The sequence below is a fragment of the Xenopus laevis genome, chromosome 1L (assembly GCF_017654675.1).
Source record: "Xenopus laevis strain J_2021 chromosome 1L, Xenopus_laevis_v10.1, whole genome shotgun sequence".
NCBI lineage: Eukaryota > Metazoa > Chordata > Amphibia > Anura > Pipidae > Xenopus > Xenopus laevis.
Window position 1 is genome coordinate 60,683,993 of NC_054371.1, and position 18,684 is coordinate 60,702,676.

The window sequence follows — 18,684 nt, forward strand, 5'->3', positions numbered from 1 at the left end:
GTGCTCTTAAATCCTGCCCATACTAAAGGCCTTGTTGTAATAATGGTCTGAAATGTTTTATGTCAGTAGTTAACAACAAAATATTGTTCCGGACCCATGCTTTCTCTCAAGCTTCCTACGTTCTTAACATCATCAAAATGATTTGTGGTTCCTGCAAAGTGAAAACAAAAAGGGGAAGCACTAAGCACTGTGTCACTTTCTTTGTCAAAGTTTTTTTGGTAAGATCTTAAAGGATTTTTACTGAGTGTTTCCAAGGTGCCTGGCAACAGCAGTCTGCTTTCCTTTTGGCTACATCACAGGTCGGTTACATAACATTGTTTGACTAGCCCAAGCAACCAGGAAACAGATTTGGGCAGTGCCCCTACATGCATCCGTGCCAACTCCATTGGGTGTATACCATACACGTTTTCCAGCAGCTGAAGTGTGGATTAATTATTTGATAAACTGCTCCATCAATCCAGTTTAAACCTGCCCATTCTGTATTTGAATGAGGATTACCCATAGATTAGTCATAAAACAATATAAAAATGACATCCTAAATCACATGCTTCTTTTAAATCTGCCAGTAATATAGATGTATTTGTATTATTTAATGTATAACACAGAGTCCTATTTACTTTTACTAAACTGCTTCTAAATATATAATTAACATTTCTCAACTTACATGGCTACATTTTTGGATCTCTTAGCTTTACAGCTTCATAAGTAGCTTACGATGGGAATGATATAGATGTGTCTTTAAAGGGATTCTGTCATGATTTTTATGATGTCGTTTTTATTTCTAAATTACACTGTTTACACTGAAAACAATTCACTCTACCATATAAAATGTCATTCCTGAACCAGCAAGTGTATTTTTTAGTTGTAATATTGGTGTGCAGGCAGCCATCTCAAGTCATTTTGCCTGGTCATGTGCTTTCAGAAACGGGCCAGCACTTTAGGATGGAACTGCTTGCTGGCAGGCTGCTGTTACTCATACTCAATGCAACTGAATGTGTCACAGTGGGACCTGGATTTTACTATTGAGTGCTGTTTTTAGATCTACCATGTAGCTGTTATCTTCATTGTTCTGTTGTTAGGCTGCTGGATGGGGAAGGCGGGGTTGATATCATTTCAGCTTGCAATAAAGAGTGACTGAAGCTTATCAGAACACAAATCACATGACTGGGGCCAGCTGGGAAACTGACAATATATCTAGCCCCATGTCAGATTTCAAAATGAAATATAAAAAAATCTATTTGCTCCTTCGAGAAACGGATTTCAGTGCAGAATTCTACTGGAGCTGCACTATTAACTGATACATTTTGAAAAAACTTTTTTCCCATGACAGTATCTCTTTAAAACATCCCAACATTTCACTCTATTTATTCTTCCTTGCACAACAAACTTTTGTTCGTACAGTTTCAGGTGATTTGTGACATTTCTGGAACTTTATTCATTTTCCATGTACTCATGACTTCTACATAAATCATCACTGGTGAATAGTGATGGGCGAATTTGGGCCATTTAGCTTTGCTGGAAAATTTGTGAATTTCTTTATTATTTTGCTTCCTTGGACATTTTTAATAAGAAGTGGCCACCTCCAGCAATTTCACCAACACTCACTAATAAAGACATATATATGACCTGTATGCTAGGAAGAAAGTAACGCTAGCGAAAATTTGCTTAGAAATGTCCACACTGACGAATTTTGCTGGAGAAACTTTGCCAGCGTTCATCTGGCGAGCAGAAACTTGGCATTTTGATAAATACGTGTATTAGTTGCAAATTAACAACTGACTACGTTGCACGAAGTGTGGCGGAGCCTTCTGAGGCAAGAATTCGTCCTTTAGTAAATTTGCGCCAAAGAGAGATGGTTATATAGGTAAATAGTTAAGAAATAACACTTGATGGCCAATAAAGTTCAAATTTTTCTTCAAGATGGAAGACTAATCTGACTCAATATTTTTTACTTGAAATAGCAAGAGAACAGTCTTGGTTGTTTGAAAACAACTGCCAAACACACAGTTATATTGCATTAAATATTTCTACTATTAAAATTCATTGTAAGGTATTCACTTAGCCAGAATAGCGTAGCACAGCAGTTATGAAATAAGCTTTTTGAACAGTTTGAAGTTGGTTGTTTTACAGTATATATATGAGAGTAAAATGTTCTGTGTAATTTGCGCATTGTTTTCTCAGGGAAATTAATTATTTTCACTGCAATTGTTTTTGTGCCATGGAATTTAAATCGTTATTCAGACGTTCTGTTGAAATGTTGCCTAGTGCTCATCAGCTGCCATCAGCTCATTACTTACACATTTCATTAATTCTCTGTTACAGAGAACTCAAAGTAACTTTTAAAAAAAGGAGCCATTCAAACACCACAATTGTCTTTTTCTGTTTTCAGGGCAGCACAGTTATTTGTGTGCAGGAAGAAATGACTGCATTATTGACAAGATTCGGAGGAAGAACTGTCCCGCATGCAGACTGCAGAAATGCCTCCAAGCAGGAATGAATTTAGGAGGTAAGGAGCACAAACTGGGTTTCTGGATTTCAAACTGATTAATTCTGAACCGCATAACTAATCCTGACTGATGACAACATAGCATTTGGAGCATGTGCAGTAGGCAGTTCCTTGGCATCATTCACATCAGTTCCAGGCACAGCAGAGCTTACAATCTAAGGTCCCTATCACATTCACACAATCTATTGTTAATTTTATGAAGCACCAGTTAATCTGTCTTTATGTTTTTTGGAGTGTGAAAAGAAACTAAAGCACCCTAGAGTAAACCAACTAATCATTGAATCAGTGAAAGATTGAACATATTTCAGAAATGTAGATGTTCATGTGTAGGCCAAATGAGCTTTCTTTAATATTATTTAAACATTAGGTACATTTCCTTTGGCTTTAATATTATTAAAAGAAGCAAAAAAGAAGCTCATGTGGTATCCATCCCTTCAGTGTCACATGACTTTAAGGGTTCAGATTCAGTTTGTCTTAAGATTTAGGGGCCAAGTAAAAGCAGTCAATGGGAGCTGTGCTGATCCTATTGGAACTTTTTTTTAGCCATTCAGACTTTGAGGTTTTCAGATTTTTTTCACTAGTAATTAAATTTTTAGAGTTTTTAGCTGTTTTCAGATTTTTTAGTGCATTGTTTATTGTTACTGATCACTATGTATGGAATTCTGTATTGTTTTTGTATAAACTCATTTATTATACAGCATTGCAGAATATGTTGGCGCTCTAAAAGATGTTAACAATAATAAGTAATAATAATAATATATATATATATATATATATATATATATATATATATATATATATATATATATATATATATATATATATTACAAACATATTGTATATAATAAAAATATGACAAGCACTTTTATACACAAACATGTATGTGTGTATGTGTGTGTGTGTCTGTATATATATATATATATATATATATATATATATATATATATATATATATATAGATATATATATATATATATATATATACGGATACATACAAAGCTGTTTTCTGCATGGATTGGGTTATTTACAGAACTTAATCTGCAATACAAACTAGAGTACATTAGGCAGCTCTAAATTGTATAAAGGAAATATCAGTTACTTGCATTGTCTCCCAGCAGGTGTGTAATAAGGTTGCTGGAGTGCTAAGGAAAGCATTGGGTTGCACGAGCTCAAATGTAACTGGTCAATTGCAATTTACATCAACTGGGAATAATCAAACTTGTGATCTGGTATCTGCTGTTTCATTGTGTACTTTGGCTTGTCACTCTTTTGGTTTTATTTGTTTTTATTTATTTATTTATGTATTTATTGTTATGGATTCTCTGTTCATCCCAGTGACATTTTATACATGCTTCCTTGCAACTGCCTCTTTTTCTTCCCAGAATATCGAATTAAACTTTTAGTGCTTTTAAATTGCTTTGGTATATCATTGGTGTATCATTAAAAACAGCCAAAGCTCTAGTCCCTTCTCCTATATGACATAAATTCAGATAAAGTTTCAGATCCAGCCTAATGATATTACTGTGAGACAATAACCAGTGAGAGTGCGACAAACAGCGCAGTGAGAGGTAAAAAAAAAATCCGAATTCCCTGCATATGATTCTCTAGGCAAACGCAGCTGCTGGTTTTGCATTCCATTTTTTGGACATTCATGATATATGCACTGTTTTAAATGGCACTTAGAATAGTGTATTTTGTGTGATGAAAAAGAAGTGTAATTGTTTGGAGTAGAGTTGTGTTTCCATATATGGCATGATACCATTAACACCTATGTATATATTGTACAGTTAAAACACTACTCAGCATGAGTTATTTTCATACACATAATACTGATTCCTCAGATGTAGGTTTGCATAATTACAGTTTTGCTGTAACCTTAAAGAACCTACACTGTACAATGCCAGTTATCCTTTATTTTAATACAGTTACACTCCTACCATTACATTACTAGACTTTTTCCGATTCACTGCTTTTCATGCCACTTTTCACCCTGTTGTTCTGTAGACAAAAAAGAAATCTGGCAATGTTATCCCCCATCTGTTTTTCTGAGAGTTGACATTAAAATCTTGCACTTTTGCCCGGGGTTGAGGACAAGCATTGACTCCGTTCACTTGTATTGTTATTCCTTATGGAAAGGAGTTCTCTAATTTAGTTTCACTTGCTTTTCATTTAAATGCTTTGTTGTTCATTGTGTATGTTCTATAAATAAAGGGTAATTATGTAGAAGGCAAACAAGTTGCTTAAGCACTATGCATCATACTTGACATTTATCCTAGCTAAATATACTATATAAAAATCTCTAAAATATATATATATATATATATGTAGTGGAATACTCAGCTGATAAGTTGTGGTTCCATTATGAGTAAGTAATATCATTTTAAAGGTAAGGCAGTATTTTGTTGACAGTAATTTTTAGGATTCTCTTATAATAGTTGTTAAGATAATAGTACTGAAAATGGATTATTTTATACAGCAACATACTACCCCGGACAAATAGTTTATATTCTTCCTTTAGATGGTAGATGTTTGGAGTTTTATTTTTTTAGCTTGTGTGATAAAATTGAAGTAGCACATTTTAGATGACAAAAAAGGCTCTTGTTCACTGAAATGTTGTCATAGAATGTACTGTAATTCGAAGTTTTGGTTTATGCACTTTGTTTGCAGCTGAGGGCAAAGAAGGACAAGTAGAAAAGGGCAATGTAGATCTTATCACTAAAGTATGTTAATGGAAGACTGTAGATGTTAAAGGCAATGAAGTAGGTTTACCAACAAGCAAGCAGTTACTGTATCAGTGCGATTGGACCATTCCCACTCAAATGCCACATGCAGGGGCGCTGTGCCAATGGGGCGAATTAAAACTTACCTCAGGCAGCAGCACCAAGTAGGTTACCAGGGGCAGCAAAAAAGTTGCTCCTGGTACCTTTACGTGTTTTTTAAACTGGAAATTCGGCTTTCTAGTGCTCTCTGCACGGTCAATGCAGCCCCCCCAGACCCTCTCCGGCACAGGAAAAGTTAAGTGCTCTAAAGACAAACACGTGATTGTGTATTTCTTAAAGGAGAAGGAAAGTTACAGAGGCATTTTATTGCCAATAGATTAGCTGCAATAGTGCAAGCTAGAATGCTATATTTATTCTGTAGAATGTTTTACCATACCTGAGTAAAAAGCTCTAGAAACTCTCTGTTTGTTTAGGATAGGAGCTGCAGTATTAATGTGGTGTGACATCACTTCCTGCCTGAGTCTCTCCCTGCTCTGGGCTCAGATTACAGTAGAGAAGGGAGGAGGGGGGAAGAGGAGCAAACTGAGCATGCTCTTGCCCAGGGCAATGAGGTTTAAGCTGAAAACAGGAAGTCTGATACAGAAGCCCATGAGTACACAAAAGCAGGAAAGAAATGCTGTATTTCTTTTGACAGAGGACTCAGAGCAGCATTACTTTGAGGGTTTACTGGTATATTTAGGTGGACCTTTCTGATAAGGCTTACTTAGTTTTAACCTTTCCTTCTCCTTTAAGAAAATCTGTATTCTGAAATATACACTCCAGAAAAAGGTTTCTAAAATGTAAGGTGCATATGTCAATCTTTAGGAAGAGCAGACAAAAAGAAGGAAGTAAAAACGTAAACAGGTGAAATCATAAAGGAATTGTATAAACCACATTCAGTGGCTGAAATCCCGTGTCAATAATGACTTGTAGCTAGTGATTTATGCTAGAACATTAAAGAAACACATACAATGGCAAGACTAGTAGTGATGGCAAATTTCTCCTTTTTGGCTTCGCCGCAAAATTTGGGAACTTTCTCGAAAAAATTCTCGAAATTTGCGAAATATTGAAAAATTTGCAGTGAAATTGGAAAGTTTCACAGAAAAATCTTGAAATTCTGACATTTTCACGAAAATTTTTTTGAAATTCTGACATTTTCACAAAAAAAAAACGAAAAAGCATGAAAATCAGAAATTGACGCCCACGGCCAAGCTGACTCTAGCATTAAAGTCAACGGGCGTCCGAATATTGTTGACGCTCGTCGATTTTGAGGCGAGTGACTTATCGGATATGTGTCCAAAAAAATTTTTTACACTGGCAAATTTTCACGGGGGATTCGCAAATTTATTTGCCGTCGGTGAAACGCGGAAATTCGTCACGAATTAGTGCCAGGCCAATTTATTCGCACATCACTTAAGACTAATAGTGTTAAACTGGCTACAGCTTAATGAACTGTTGGTCAATGGCACAGGAGAAAAATTCTGAGTATTTTGCCTGCTGCATTTTTACTAACCAAACATATGCATATGCAAACATATGCCCCTGAAATTACCCACCAATTGCCTGAATGCACAATCACCAGGTGATTTGTTGCTAAAAACGTGAACTTCAGTGTTTTCAGGCTAAATGCTTGCACTTTCTGGTCATTCTTATAGGGGCCAGTTGGAGGCAGTTCCTGGGCTTCTGTACTAGATAAAAAAAGACAAGATGCCCCAAATCGTGTTTTAATACCCATAGTAGCTGGGAGCAGGCTCAGACTGGCAATCAGGGGGTTCTGGCAAATGCCAGAGGGGCTGCTGTAAGGTCCCCTAGAAAGTCAGTATTTAGTGGGCTGGTGGGGGGCTGTTTGGGCCTCTATGTGGGCTGACTGGGCCTCTGTGTACCTGAAATGCCAGGGCCTATTTTAATTCTCAGTCCGTACCTGGCTGGGAGTGTGAAGAGTTCTGAAAAAAACCCTAAACCTAAAACTGTATGTTGCTTTATGAAAATATTAAAATTTAAAACAGCTCAGTGTAATGTCTTAATCATTTCCAAAAAATCAGTAGAAGATAAAGGTGATGGAACTGAACGAAAATTCAAGAAAACATTAATTTTGAAATCAATTATTCAAATTAACAGACATGCCATTTTCTTCTGTGGAAAAAGTACATTCTTGGCTCTAACACCAGTTATTGTCCCCTTTGGTAAAAACAATTCAAGTAGGTGTTTCTTATAACCATCAGTCAGTCTCTGAGAGAATTTTTCTCACCCATTTCAAATCCCTCACAGCTTCTCTATAGGCTTTAGATCCAGGCTTTGACTTGGCCATTCCAAAACCCCCAGTTTCTTTTTTTCTCAGCCATTCCTTGGTGGATTTAGTGAAATATTGAGAGGTCTTCTTCAGGTGGTCTTCTTCAGGTTAAGCTTCAGTCTTCTGCCAGATGGTCATACATTATGCTCACGCACCCTCTGGTAACATTAGAAATTCATACCTGTGTAGGATTGTATGATGTGAGCTGCCCAGGCTATGATGCAGCAATGCAGCCGAAACCACAACAATTCTACCACCATGCTTTAGAGTTGGTGTCTGGGTTTTCAGGTGAAATACTGTCTTTGCTTTTACCAAACATGTTTTGGCTGGTATTTTGGCCAAATAACTTTGTCTTTGCCTCATCTATGTAGAGCACATTGTTCCAGCTGTTCATGGGCAAACTTGCCTTGATGTTTTTTCTGGACAGCAAACTTTTCTTCCTGGCACAACTCACATGTAGTGGCAAGAGCCACCTGTAGGTCCTGTGATAAAATTCTGGAGTTTGTAGAGTTTCTCTTGGACTGAACATGTTGAGATTCGCTCTAAGAATGTTTTTAACAAATGAATCTGAAGTTTAGCTGCTGACCTAGTGATAAATATAGGGATGCACTTACTTTTTCCACATGGGAAATTTGCAATTTTTGAAAATTTTAAACAGACAATGGACTACAACACATGAATGGTGCATGATATCTATTATATGTTATCTCCTTTGTCTATCAGTATTGTTCAAATGAAGATCAAATATCTGTATATTGAAAACGTCAAGTGTGTGATGCAAGATGCCCTTTGTGGAAATAGTAAAACAATTTAAAACAGGAAGCAGTTATCTTTATTAATAAAATTTTATATCGAGAGAGAAGAGTATGTTTAGGGATGCACTGAATACACTTTTTTGGATTCGGCCGAACCCCCAAATCCTTCGCTAAAGATTTGCTTGTGCAAATTAGAGGTGGGAAGAGGAAAACATTTTTTACTTCCTTGTTTTGTGAACAAAAGTCAAGTGATTTCCTTCCCAGACCCTAATTTGCAAATCAGGATTTGGATTTGGTTCGGCCAGGCAGAAGGATTCGACTGAATTCGAATCCTGCTGAAAAAGGCAGAATCCCGAACCGAATCCTGGATTCGGTGCATTCCTAGTATGTTTATAGAACATGTAGACAGACAAAATTCAATAAGATGCTTTTTTTCAACTTCATACAATAATAAAATGACTACAATAAATAATTTTGTTGTTCATAACCTGAAAGACCCTTATACAGTTACCGCATGTAAAAGGGATCAGTGATTCAGCCATAGCCATGAAACTCTCCTTTTTATTAATGATGCAGTAACCAAAAAACGTGTTTCATATAATATCCCTTATTATCTTCTGCAAGCTCACCTTAAATGCCCTTTCCATGAAGTGCTGAGTAAGAGCAGACATATGAAAGAAGACATTATGAAAGCAATTTTCAAATCCTTGTATTCTTCCTGTTTCTCACATGATTACTGCCTTTCAATACATTTGAGAAGTTTGAACTAACAATTACTGTATGTTTTATCTTCTAAATAAAAACTGTATTTAACCATGATTGTAAGAATAATTAAGTTTATTAAGTTTAATTATTTCCTTATTTTCTGTGAAAATAAGAATAGTTCAGTACAAGATTTCTTTACAGAACATATTTACACCAAGCATAACTAAAAAAAATAAAGTATCAATGCATTAAATAAATCATTTTTTCAGGTGCATATAACTTATTAGAAAGCTTGGTGTAAAATTCCTTATTGATTTGAGGATCACGTTTTTTTTATGTTAGAAATATTTTCTGATATGGAACTTACATTCATCTCACATTGTGGGGGTAAATCTTATAAAACAAAAGTTTAATACTTTTTCTCATTACAATAAGACATAGTAAATGTCATATATAACAATTAGGAGCTGATTTATTATGTTCCAGTATTTTTACCACTCTGTATAAAAAATACCTTTCATTTTACAAATTTCTTTTAGGAATTAATGTAATTAAATTGCTCTTCTGAGCACTTTTGTAATTTAGTTTTTTAAAGGAGAACTAAACCCCCATCCTAAAGAGTGTCCTCATCTACTGACCCCCATTGGCCCCCCTCCCCGCTTTCTCCCTGCATAGCCCACTACTTAAAAAAGTGTCACAAAGACCTCCCCATGCAGAGTAGCACAGCAGATCTCACAGGCGCTATCTTCGGATACGGTCGCTAAAGGACCACCACTAAGCTTTTTCGCGCCTGCTCAGTTGGAGCTGGTTTGGTACTGTTTGGGGGGCCAATGGGGGCTGTTAGATGGGACTCTCTTTTTAAGGGGGTTTCGTTCTTTTTTTAAGCACTTCATGATATTAGAAGTTTTTGAACTGTTAACATCCTAAGGCCAGATAGTTTCAACTGATCAATGAGACAGAATCAATAGAAATAACAAGTTAAATAACTAAACCTTAAAAAATAATATGGTTAGCAATTCCATATTTATATAGTGAACCATCCTAAAGGTCAGCCTTTCTATAGTAGTAATGATTCAGGTCTTCAAAGTTCTCATAGGAGCTCTTCATGTTGGATTTGTGTTATCACACAAAAAATGTGGTCATATAAGGTAATTCTATTGGGCAGTTCATTAATCAGCCTTAGATTGTGACATTTCTATTCTATGTGTACTGTATATTGTAAGTGGGTCCCTAAGCTCAGTAAGTGACAGCAGCACAGAGCATGTGCAGTGAATCAGCAGAAAAGAAGATGGGGAGCTACATGGGGCATCTTTGGAGACACAGATCTTTACTGCTAAAGGGCTGTGGTTGACTTGGGCTGGTACAGAACCCCAAAACATATTGTACAACATATGTGCCCCGATTTTTTATATCTTTTTATTTTTAAACTGTTTTGACTTGTCCCTGTTCAGACAGAATAAATAGAGGATGCGCCTAGTAAACATTAGTTATATTAGCAGTGTAAAACCTGCTAATATGAAATCTAAAAAAAATGTAAAATTGCAAAAGTACACAGAAAAGCATTTAAAGCAATTTTATTTTAGAATAACTGGAAGTTATATGTCCCCTTTAATGCAATGTTTATTAACAGCCAAGTCCTTACGATTTGGTGGGGTGTTAAAGAGGCACTACCACTGAACTCTTATACCCCAAAGCTCAGTGCCGCTGAGCTCTTATACTACTGAGCTCTTATACCCCAAAGCTCAGTGCCTCTGAGCTCTTATACAGCTGAGCTCTTATTCCACTGAGCTCTTATACCCCCAAAGTTCTAATAGCCCCAAAGCTCTTATTCCCCCAAAGCTCAGTGCCGCTGAGCTGTTATACCAGTGAGCTCTTATTCCCCCCCAATCATACTGTATGTTTGCTAGTGTTAGTGTAGCTCGCATTAAACCAGTCTAATTGTTTGACAGTTCATATAGGCCTTACTGCACTTCTGCACCAAAGTTAGAACAGGTACTGAATCCATTATCTGGAAATCCATTATCCTTAAAGCTCTGAATTATGGGAAACACGTTTCCCACAGACTCCATATTAAGTAACACAACATTTTAAACATATTTCCTTTTTCTCTGTGATTACAAAACAGATACAAAATATAATTAATCCTTATTGGTAGGAAAACAATCCTATTAGGTTTATTTAAGAATTTAAATTATTTTTAGCAGACTTAAGGTACGAAGACACAAATTACAGAAAGACCCCTTATCCAGAAAACCCGAGGTCCTGAGCATTCTGGATAACAGGTTCCATACCTGTAGAATACTTCTCAGTATGAATGTGTCTAACAGCTGCCATGTGCAGTGCTTTATCACTAAGGAAATCATCACAGCAATATCAAGACATCCCCATTAACCCTAGAAACAAAATACTTTAAAAGGTTTAATGTTGGTTTCTCAATAACACAAGGGAATACATATGCTGATACAGATTGGTATGAACCTCTCTTGTCCCCAAAGTTATACTGTAAGCTCTGTGGCATCACTGTCTGAAAAAGTCTGAATCCTGCATTTTGTATAATGAAAAACTATAATCATAAAGTATTATTACATCCATTCCCAGTAGATTATCCTGCAAATGAGTTACTGTATAGAAATTCAATGTATTATTGGATTATCGCATAGATTTTTTTTTTTTGCATTCATGGCAGGCAAACTGTTCAGAGAGTAAATGTTGCTTCTGTAGTGAATCAGCAAAATCCTCCCTTTCTGTGACAGACGGAATTATCTCCTTGGGCCCTGCCTGGTTGATTACACAGGACAGACCATATGGTGTCTATCCCTTGTACTTGTTCTCAGAGCCAGGCAATTGGTACAGAGAAGTAGTAATTTAAAGAACCAGCAGCTCTCAAAAATGACAATATTTACAAGTAAAATTGCCCTGTCCCTGTTTAGCTGCTTGTATATTTCATGGTTTAGAATGGATAATGTAATTAGTGTTTGTGCTGAAAATTGGCCAGCTGGTTAAAACAAAATGATCACTTAGGCAGAATTAGTTTCTATGCGTTCTCCCAAGTAATATTAATTTGCGGTTTTGCTTCAGGTTTAAAGGAGAAGGAAAGCTTAAAACTAAGTAAGCCTTATCAGAAAGGTCTATATAAATATAGCAGTAAACCCTCAAAGTAATGCTGCTCTGAGTCCTCTGTCAAAATAAACACTGCAACTTCCTCCTTGTATTGTGTATACATGGGCTTCTGTATCAGACTTCCTGCCTTCAGCTTAAGCCTCCTTGCCCCGGGTGTGAGCATGCTCAGTTTGCTCCTCTTCCCCCCCCCTCCCTTCTCTGCTGTAATCTGAGCTCAGAGTGAGCAGGGAGAGACTCAGGCAGGAAGTGATGTCACACCAAGCTAATACATCAGCTGCTATCCTAAACAAACAGAGAACATCTAGAGCTTTTTACTCAGGTATGGTAAAACATTCTACAGAATAAATATAGCATGCTAGCTTGCACTATTGCAGCTAATCTATTGGCAAAAAAATCCCTCTGTAGCTTTCCTTCTCCTTTAAGATAGCAGCACTACCTGTATTATAGGGGCCTATTTATTATGCTGTATAAAATCTCCAGAAAAACAGTGTAAAAAGCTGTGTGATATTTTATGCCATGCGAACGCCAGATTTTCCACCGTTATTTTACACTGCATCATACGTTTGTAAGTAAAAAAAAATCATTTAAGTAAAAAATCACACCATTTATACACCTTTTTTTTACACTGCGATGCCTGGTGATGAGTGGCAAATTATTCACCATTTTTTACACCACATAATAAATCTTCCCCATAGTGTGCAAAGGTGATTTTACATAGCGGGGCCTGGTGATGTATGGCAAATTATTCCGCCGTTTTTTTTACACCACATAATAATTCTCCCCCATAGTGTGCGAAGGCAGGCATCATTAAATTCAGTTGAATTTGCAGAATAAAAAAATTACAGAATATGGGCTTGCTTATCCTAGAATCAGTATATGTTTTAAAAAAAATGCTAGTTTTTGGTTTTACAGAACAACCTGTTTTCAGAAACAGTATAAACTGGTGACTGAAAAGCAAAATTATATAAAAGGAAAGTCTTTGACTGTTGTCCAGGAATGGAATGTATTATGGGACCTGGGTTTTCTGGTTAAGGCGTATTTCCATCATTAGGATCCTTATACCTTAAGTCAATTAAAAAGCATTTAAACATTAAATAAACCCAACAGGTTTGTTTTACTATCAATACAGATTAATGTGAATTCAGTTAGGATCATGTACAATGTACCATTTTATTATTGCATGGAGTAATTAAAAAAATATAATTATTTGCTTAAATTAGACTCTCTGGTTTTTGTGTAGTTTCTAGTAGCCATTTGTTCCTTGGCAACATTGCACAGCACAATTTTCAAACAATAATAATGTGAAATCAATTTGAAGCTCTATATCAAGCAGTCTGTTCAAATGGCATTAGAACTAATAGGTCTTTTTCTAAACTAGGAGGACCACCAACATATTTCCCCCTCTAGCAGTTTCACCTTCCATTTTCATGCACAGCTTGATTCCTTGGTAACAGTTGGAAAAGCTTCGGCCTTTCCTTCCTTTCATTCTGTTTTTGTACAAACATGCTGTCGTTTCCCAGAATGCAAATGCAGCAAATTGTAAAATAGGCACCGCGGGTTTACCCAACACACTGATTTGCTATTACATTTCAGAGAAATGGCTTGTGAGTTGACCTATTAAATCTTCTACCCTCCCACATAAAAATAAATATGAAATATTTGTGATATGTGTGACAGATGTCATTACAATTTTCACATATAAAATGCTAGCAGAATGGAAGCAGCTGAAGCATTTTTACTGAATCTTATTCAGATAAATAGTTCTCTTGGGTCACAAAGTACAAATTGGTGCTAGTAATGCTGCATTATTTTCATCTAGTAAATCTGTGAAGAAAAGACACTGTTATGACTTCATCGCATAAAATGCTTTAGAGTTCTTATACAACTATGGGATCCGTTATCCAGAAACTTGGACTTTATAAAAAAACAACATCCTTTTTCTCTGTATTAATAAAACAGTATCTTGTACTGGTATGGAATCTGTTATCTGGAAACCTGTTATCCAGAAAGATCTGAATTATGGAAAGCCCATCTCAGATAGACTCCATTATGATCAAATTCACATTTTTAAAATGTATTTCCTTTTTCTGTGTAATAATAAAACAGTGGCTTGTACTTGATCCAAACTAAGATATAATTAATCCTTATTGGAAGCAAAACCAGCCTATTGGGTTTTTAATGTTGATATGATTTTCTAGTAGACTTAAGGTATGAAGATACAAATAATGGAAAGATAGTATTTGTTGTTGTCCTATAATAGCTGTCCTATAAAATCATTTTTTCCACATGATTTTAATCTCCTTTTCTTTTTTTAGCTCGGAAGTCAAAAAAGTTGGGCAAATTAAAAGGAGTGCACGAAGAGCACCCGCAGCAGCCACTTCAGCAAACACCAACTGCGAGCCCCAAGGAGGACACAACGTTGACCTCTTCATCAAAAGAGCCTTCAGCAAATTCAAACTCCCTTGTTCCTCTTATATCTGCTGTGTCTCCTGCAATCACTCTTTCAGCAGCCGTGATCCTTGAAAATATCGAGCCGGAAATTGTATATGCTGGCTATGACAACACGCAGCCAGATACAGCTGAAAACCTTTTGTCCAGTTTAAACCAACTTGCTGGGAAGCAGATGGTTCAGGTGGTGAAATGGGCAAAAGTGATTCCAGGTAGATTGATTTATTTCATTGAACATTACATCATCATTAGAATCATTCTAAATACATGCACATACCTTAGTGAGTTGTCTTTGGCCTGGAATAAATAACTTGCATAACTCCAATTGTCAACGTTCAGTTCTCAGAATGCCACTGACAGCTAAAGGACACTGGGTGTTTGTCACACCAATTACACCCTCTCCAAACTATGTATAATTCTATCCCTTCTCTAGTTCTTGATTTGTTACATTTTGCCAAAACAATGGCCGGTATGTCAACAAACATAATGGCAATTAATTGCCTCCTGGTGTTTCCCTATTTCTGTTAAGCTTTTGCTGATATACCTCTTGAAAGAGACAGACAATTCTCAAATGCAACAGATATTTTTTGGCCATCGACAAATACTTGTTGTTAGTTAGGTGAGAGCTACGATTTAATTGTTGAACTATGACAAATATTATGGGGTTCAAGTTTAAAATTCAAATTTTCAAGTTGGATTTTTGGTCAAAACTCACAAATTCAAGTTGGGAATAATCCAAATTGAACTTTTCATACCTGAACCCTGGGAACAACTCAAATTCAACTCTTCGCCACCTAAAACCTGCAGAGTTCATGTAGAAGTCAATGGCAGAGGTCCAGTGACCCATTTGAAGATGTTAATAGACTTCCTGAAGTTCAAGTTTTTGTCTGAGAAAAAACTAGATTCCAGTATAGTCGAATTTGATTGGAATTCGATTCGAGTTTTTGTTTAAGTTTTAGACGTGCTAGTTTTTTCTTAAATAAGGTACTTTCAAGTTCATTCAAGGTTAAAAAAAACATTCAACCTTTGATAAATCAGCCCCAATAAGTTGCAGGGGGCCATCACTGGTTTAGGTTATTAAATAAAACATACAGAATTCACATATTCTGATTCTCAGAAAAAAAAACTTTGCTCACTGTGATATCAATAAATTATATGTCATTCAAGAACATCACATACATTGAATATTGGACGGTGAAAGTCTAAGGTTTCTAGCTGAGATGTGACCTTGAGGCATGTCACTTCCACAGAATGAGGAAATAAAGACAGCATCTTGCCTCTAGGGGATAGTAGATGGAGGAAGCGGTTGCATAAGCATTTATCTTCCTTATACAACATGCTGGGATTGAGGTAGAACATTAAATCAAGACTATATTGCTGCAGGAAAATTAAAATCCTGTAAAAAGAAAGTCATGTACATAGAGCAGATGTATTCTGGCAGTTGCAAAGCAGCACTTTGCAGCTCTAGGAATCAGTTTACCATACATAGTCAGTACCCATGAAGTAGTGGTGGCCGCCCAAATCTGTACTGCTTTCAACTGTAATCCAACTCAAAGCAGAAAATAGCAAAACGGCATTAATTCAAATGAAAAATACAAGTAAAGATGTGTTTAAGTACAATGGAAGTGCAACTGATTTATCCAATTAATCAATGCCCATTCCCTGGTCCCCTGTCTCATAAGTAATTCAGTATATATGTAAGTGCATGTGTTAATAAAAACAGGGGTTTTTAGTTACAAAGTTACGATCAAAAAATTGATAAGCCACCATACCACATCAAGGTAAACCCCATACAGTGGTCCCTAACTGTTTACCTCTGCACGTAGAATTAAAGTAGCATTCCTTGGGATCAGTGTCTCCTGACCATTGATTTCAATAAGAGGGCTAGATCCTCCCCACCACTAACTTTTGCTGCTTTTAAGAGAGAGAGATTGGCCAAACCAATGCAATTTTTAAAGGCATGAGACCACCTTTGTTGAAGGGGCCGATGTGAGGGTGCTACAAACCACATAGGAAGCACAGCCTGCTTCTGGCTACAAAACAAAAAATACAAGGGGTGTTGTAGGAGCACTCCAAGGCTAAGTAAAAATGTGTTTAAAGGGATACTGTCATGGGAAAATGTGTTTTTTTCAAAACGCATCAGTTAATAGTGCTGCTCCAGCAGACTTCTGCACTGAAATCCAATTCTCAAAAGAGCAAACAGATTTTTTTATATTCAATTTTGAAATCTGACATGGGGCTAGACATTTTGCCAATTTCCCAGCTGCCCCTGGTCATGTGACTTGTGCCTGCACTTTAGGATGGAACTATTTTCTGGCAGGTTGTTATTTCTCCTACTTAATGTAACTGAATCAGTCTCAGTGTGACTTGGCTTTTACTATTGAGTGTTGTTTTTAGATCTACCAGGGAGCTGTTATCTTGTGTTAGGGAGCTGCTATGGATACCTTCCCATTGTTCTTTTTTTAGGCTGCTGGGGGGGGGGGGGTGATATCACTCCAACTTGCAGTACAGCAGTAAAGAGTGACTGAAGTTTATCAGAGCACAAGTCACATGACTGGGGCAGCTGGGAAACTGACAATATGTCTAGCGACATGTCAGATTTCAAAATTGAATATAAAAAAATCTGTTTGCTCTTTTGAAAAATGGATTTCAGTGCAGAATTCCGCTGGAGCTGCAATATTAACTGATGCGTTTTGAAAAAAACAGTATCCCTTTAAATACAATGGAAGTGCAAACGGTCTTAAATGTAGGTGTTAACTAACCACTCACATTTACAGTATCTTATGAATTAATGGTGAGTACATTTTGTTTTATTTATGAACCCTAAATTTATGCAGTTTTTACTTATTTACAGAATTGTATAGTGTAACGTGGAGGCATGGATGTCCAGTTCGTCTCCAGTTTTTATTGCAGTACAACAGACAATAGAAAGCTGGATAGTGGAACTTTAGAATTGCTGCAGATTCCGTTCTATGTGATAATAAGTTTATATTTCATTTGAAAATAAATTTCGTTGCCTTTTCTTAGGATTTAGAAATTTGCCTCTGGAGGACCAAATTACTTTAATCCAGTACTCCTGGATGTGTCTATCATCATTTGCCTTGAGCTGGAGATCTTATAAACATGCCAGCAGTCAATTCCTGTATTTTGCTCCAGACCTGATATTTAATGAGTAAGTACTCTCTTATTTTCCTGTGGAATTTAGCTTTGTTCTTTATTACTAGTGGAATATATTGATTTGATAACTCATTAAACTATTATTGCTTAATATTTATAGATGTAATAAAATATCTGTTCAATCTAATATTTTCTGCATAAAATTACATATGGTGGCATTGAGTTTGTTGCAGACAAGTTATGAAGCAGTAATAAAACATTTTGTTGATGATTTTTATAATAACTAGCGCAAAAACTACTGATGAAATAGTAGGTATGTTGCCAAGCATCTCATGTCAAGTTCTATATCACAGATGTGTTTATATATCCAATTAAATGTTTTTTATCCTTTTGTAGTCCTTCTGAGTCAGTTTTGATTCTTTTTCGGCGACTTGAATGGGGTGGTAGCGGTAACCACACACACACACACCTGGTAGCTGGTAGCATTTACTGGCTGGCCACTGCCTAAATACGCTAATAGGTTTAAATCTTCGGCAATGGCACACTATGCTAGCGTATTTTTGTGGCGGTCAGCTTTTTTAAAAACTGCAGCGAGGACCACACCAAAAATACGCATTTTAGGTGCACAGGCCTACGTAGACTGTGCACCTGATTTTGCCCATATTTGCTTATGAACACGGGGAGAAATGCCATATTACTTGTTGGCAAGATGTGGAAGAACTTAATATGTGTATAAACAGAATATGTTGTTATACTGTAAAAGTTGGCTGCCTTAAAGGGAAAATAAACCTCACTTGCACTATAAAAATTATTTAAACCTTTTTTTCTTTAGTCTTGGAATTCCCAACCACAGCAAGCAGGCAGGAGTCATTTTGTGGAGACTGTCACTGAGGCAAGCTTTTCATCATGCCAAAATCTTGTTTATGTACCAGAATGGGGGGACCTGATGTCCATGCCCATGCACTGGCTGCACAATTAGATGGT

The 18,684-nt window shown here is 36.4% G+C and overlaps 1 protein-coding gene across 2 annotated transcripts in view; it reads left to right on the plus strand.

Annotated features, from left to right (window-relative positions):
* Nucleotides 1-18,684, plus strand: part of nr3c2.L (nuclear receptor subfamily 3 group C member 2 L homeolog) — a 195,412-nt gene that overhangs the window by 155,176 nt on the left and 21,552 nt on the right. For both annotated transcript variants that reach the window (XM_018243204.2, NM_001090605.1), the window contains 3 exon segments: nt 2,390-2,506; nt 14,451-14,795; nt 17,611-17,755. In XM_018243204.2, coding sequence (XP_018098693.1) covers nt 2,390-2,506; nt 14,451-14,795; nt 17,611-17,755 — 607 coding nt within the window.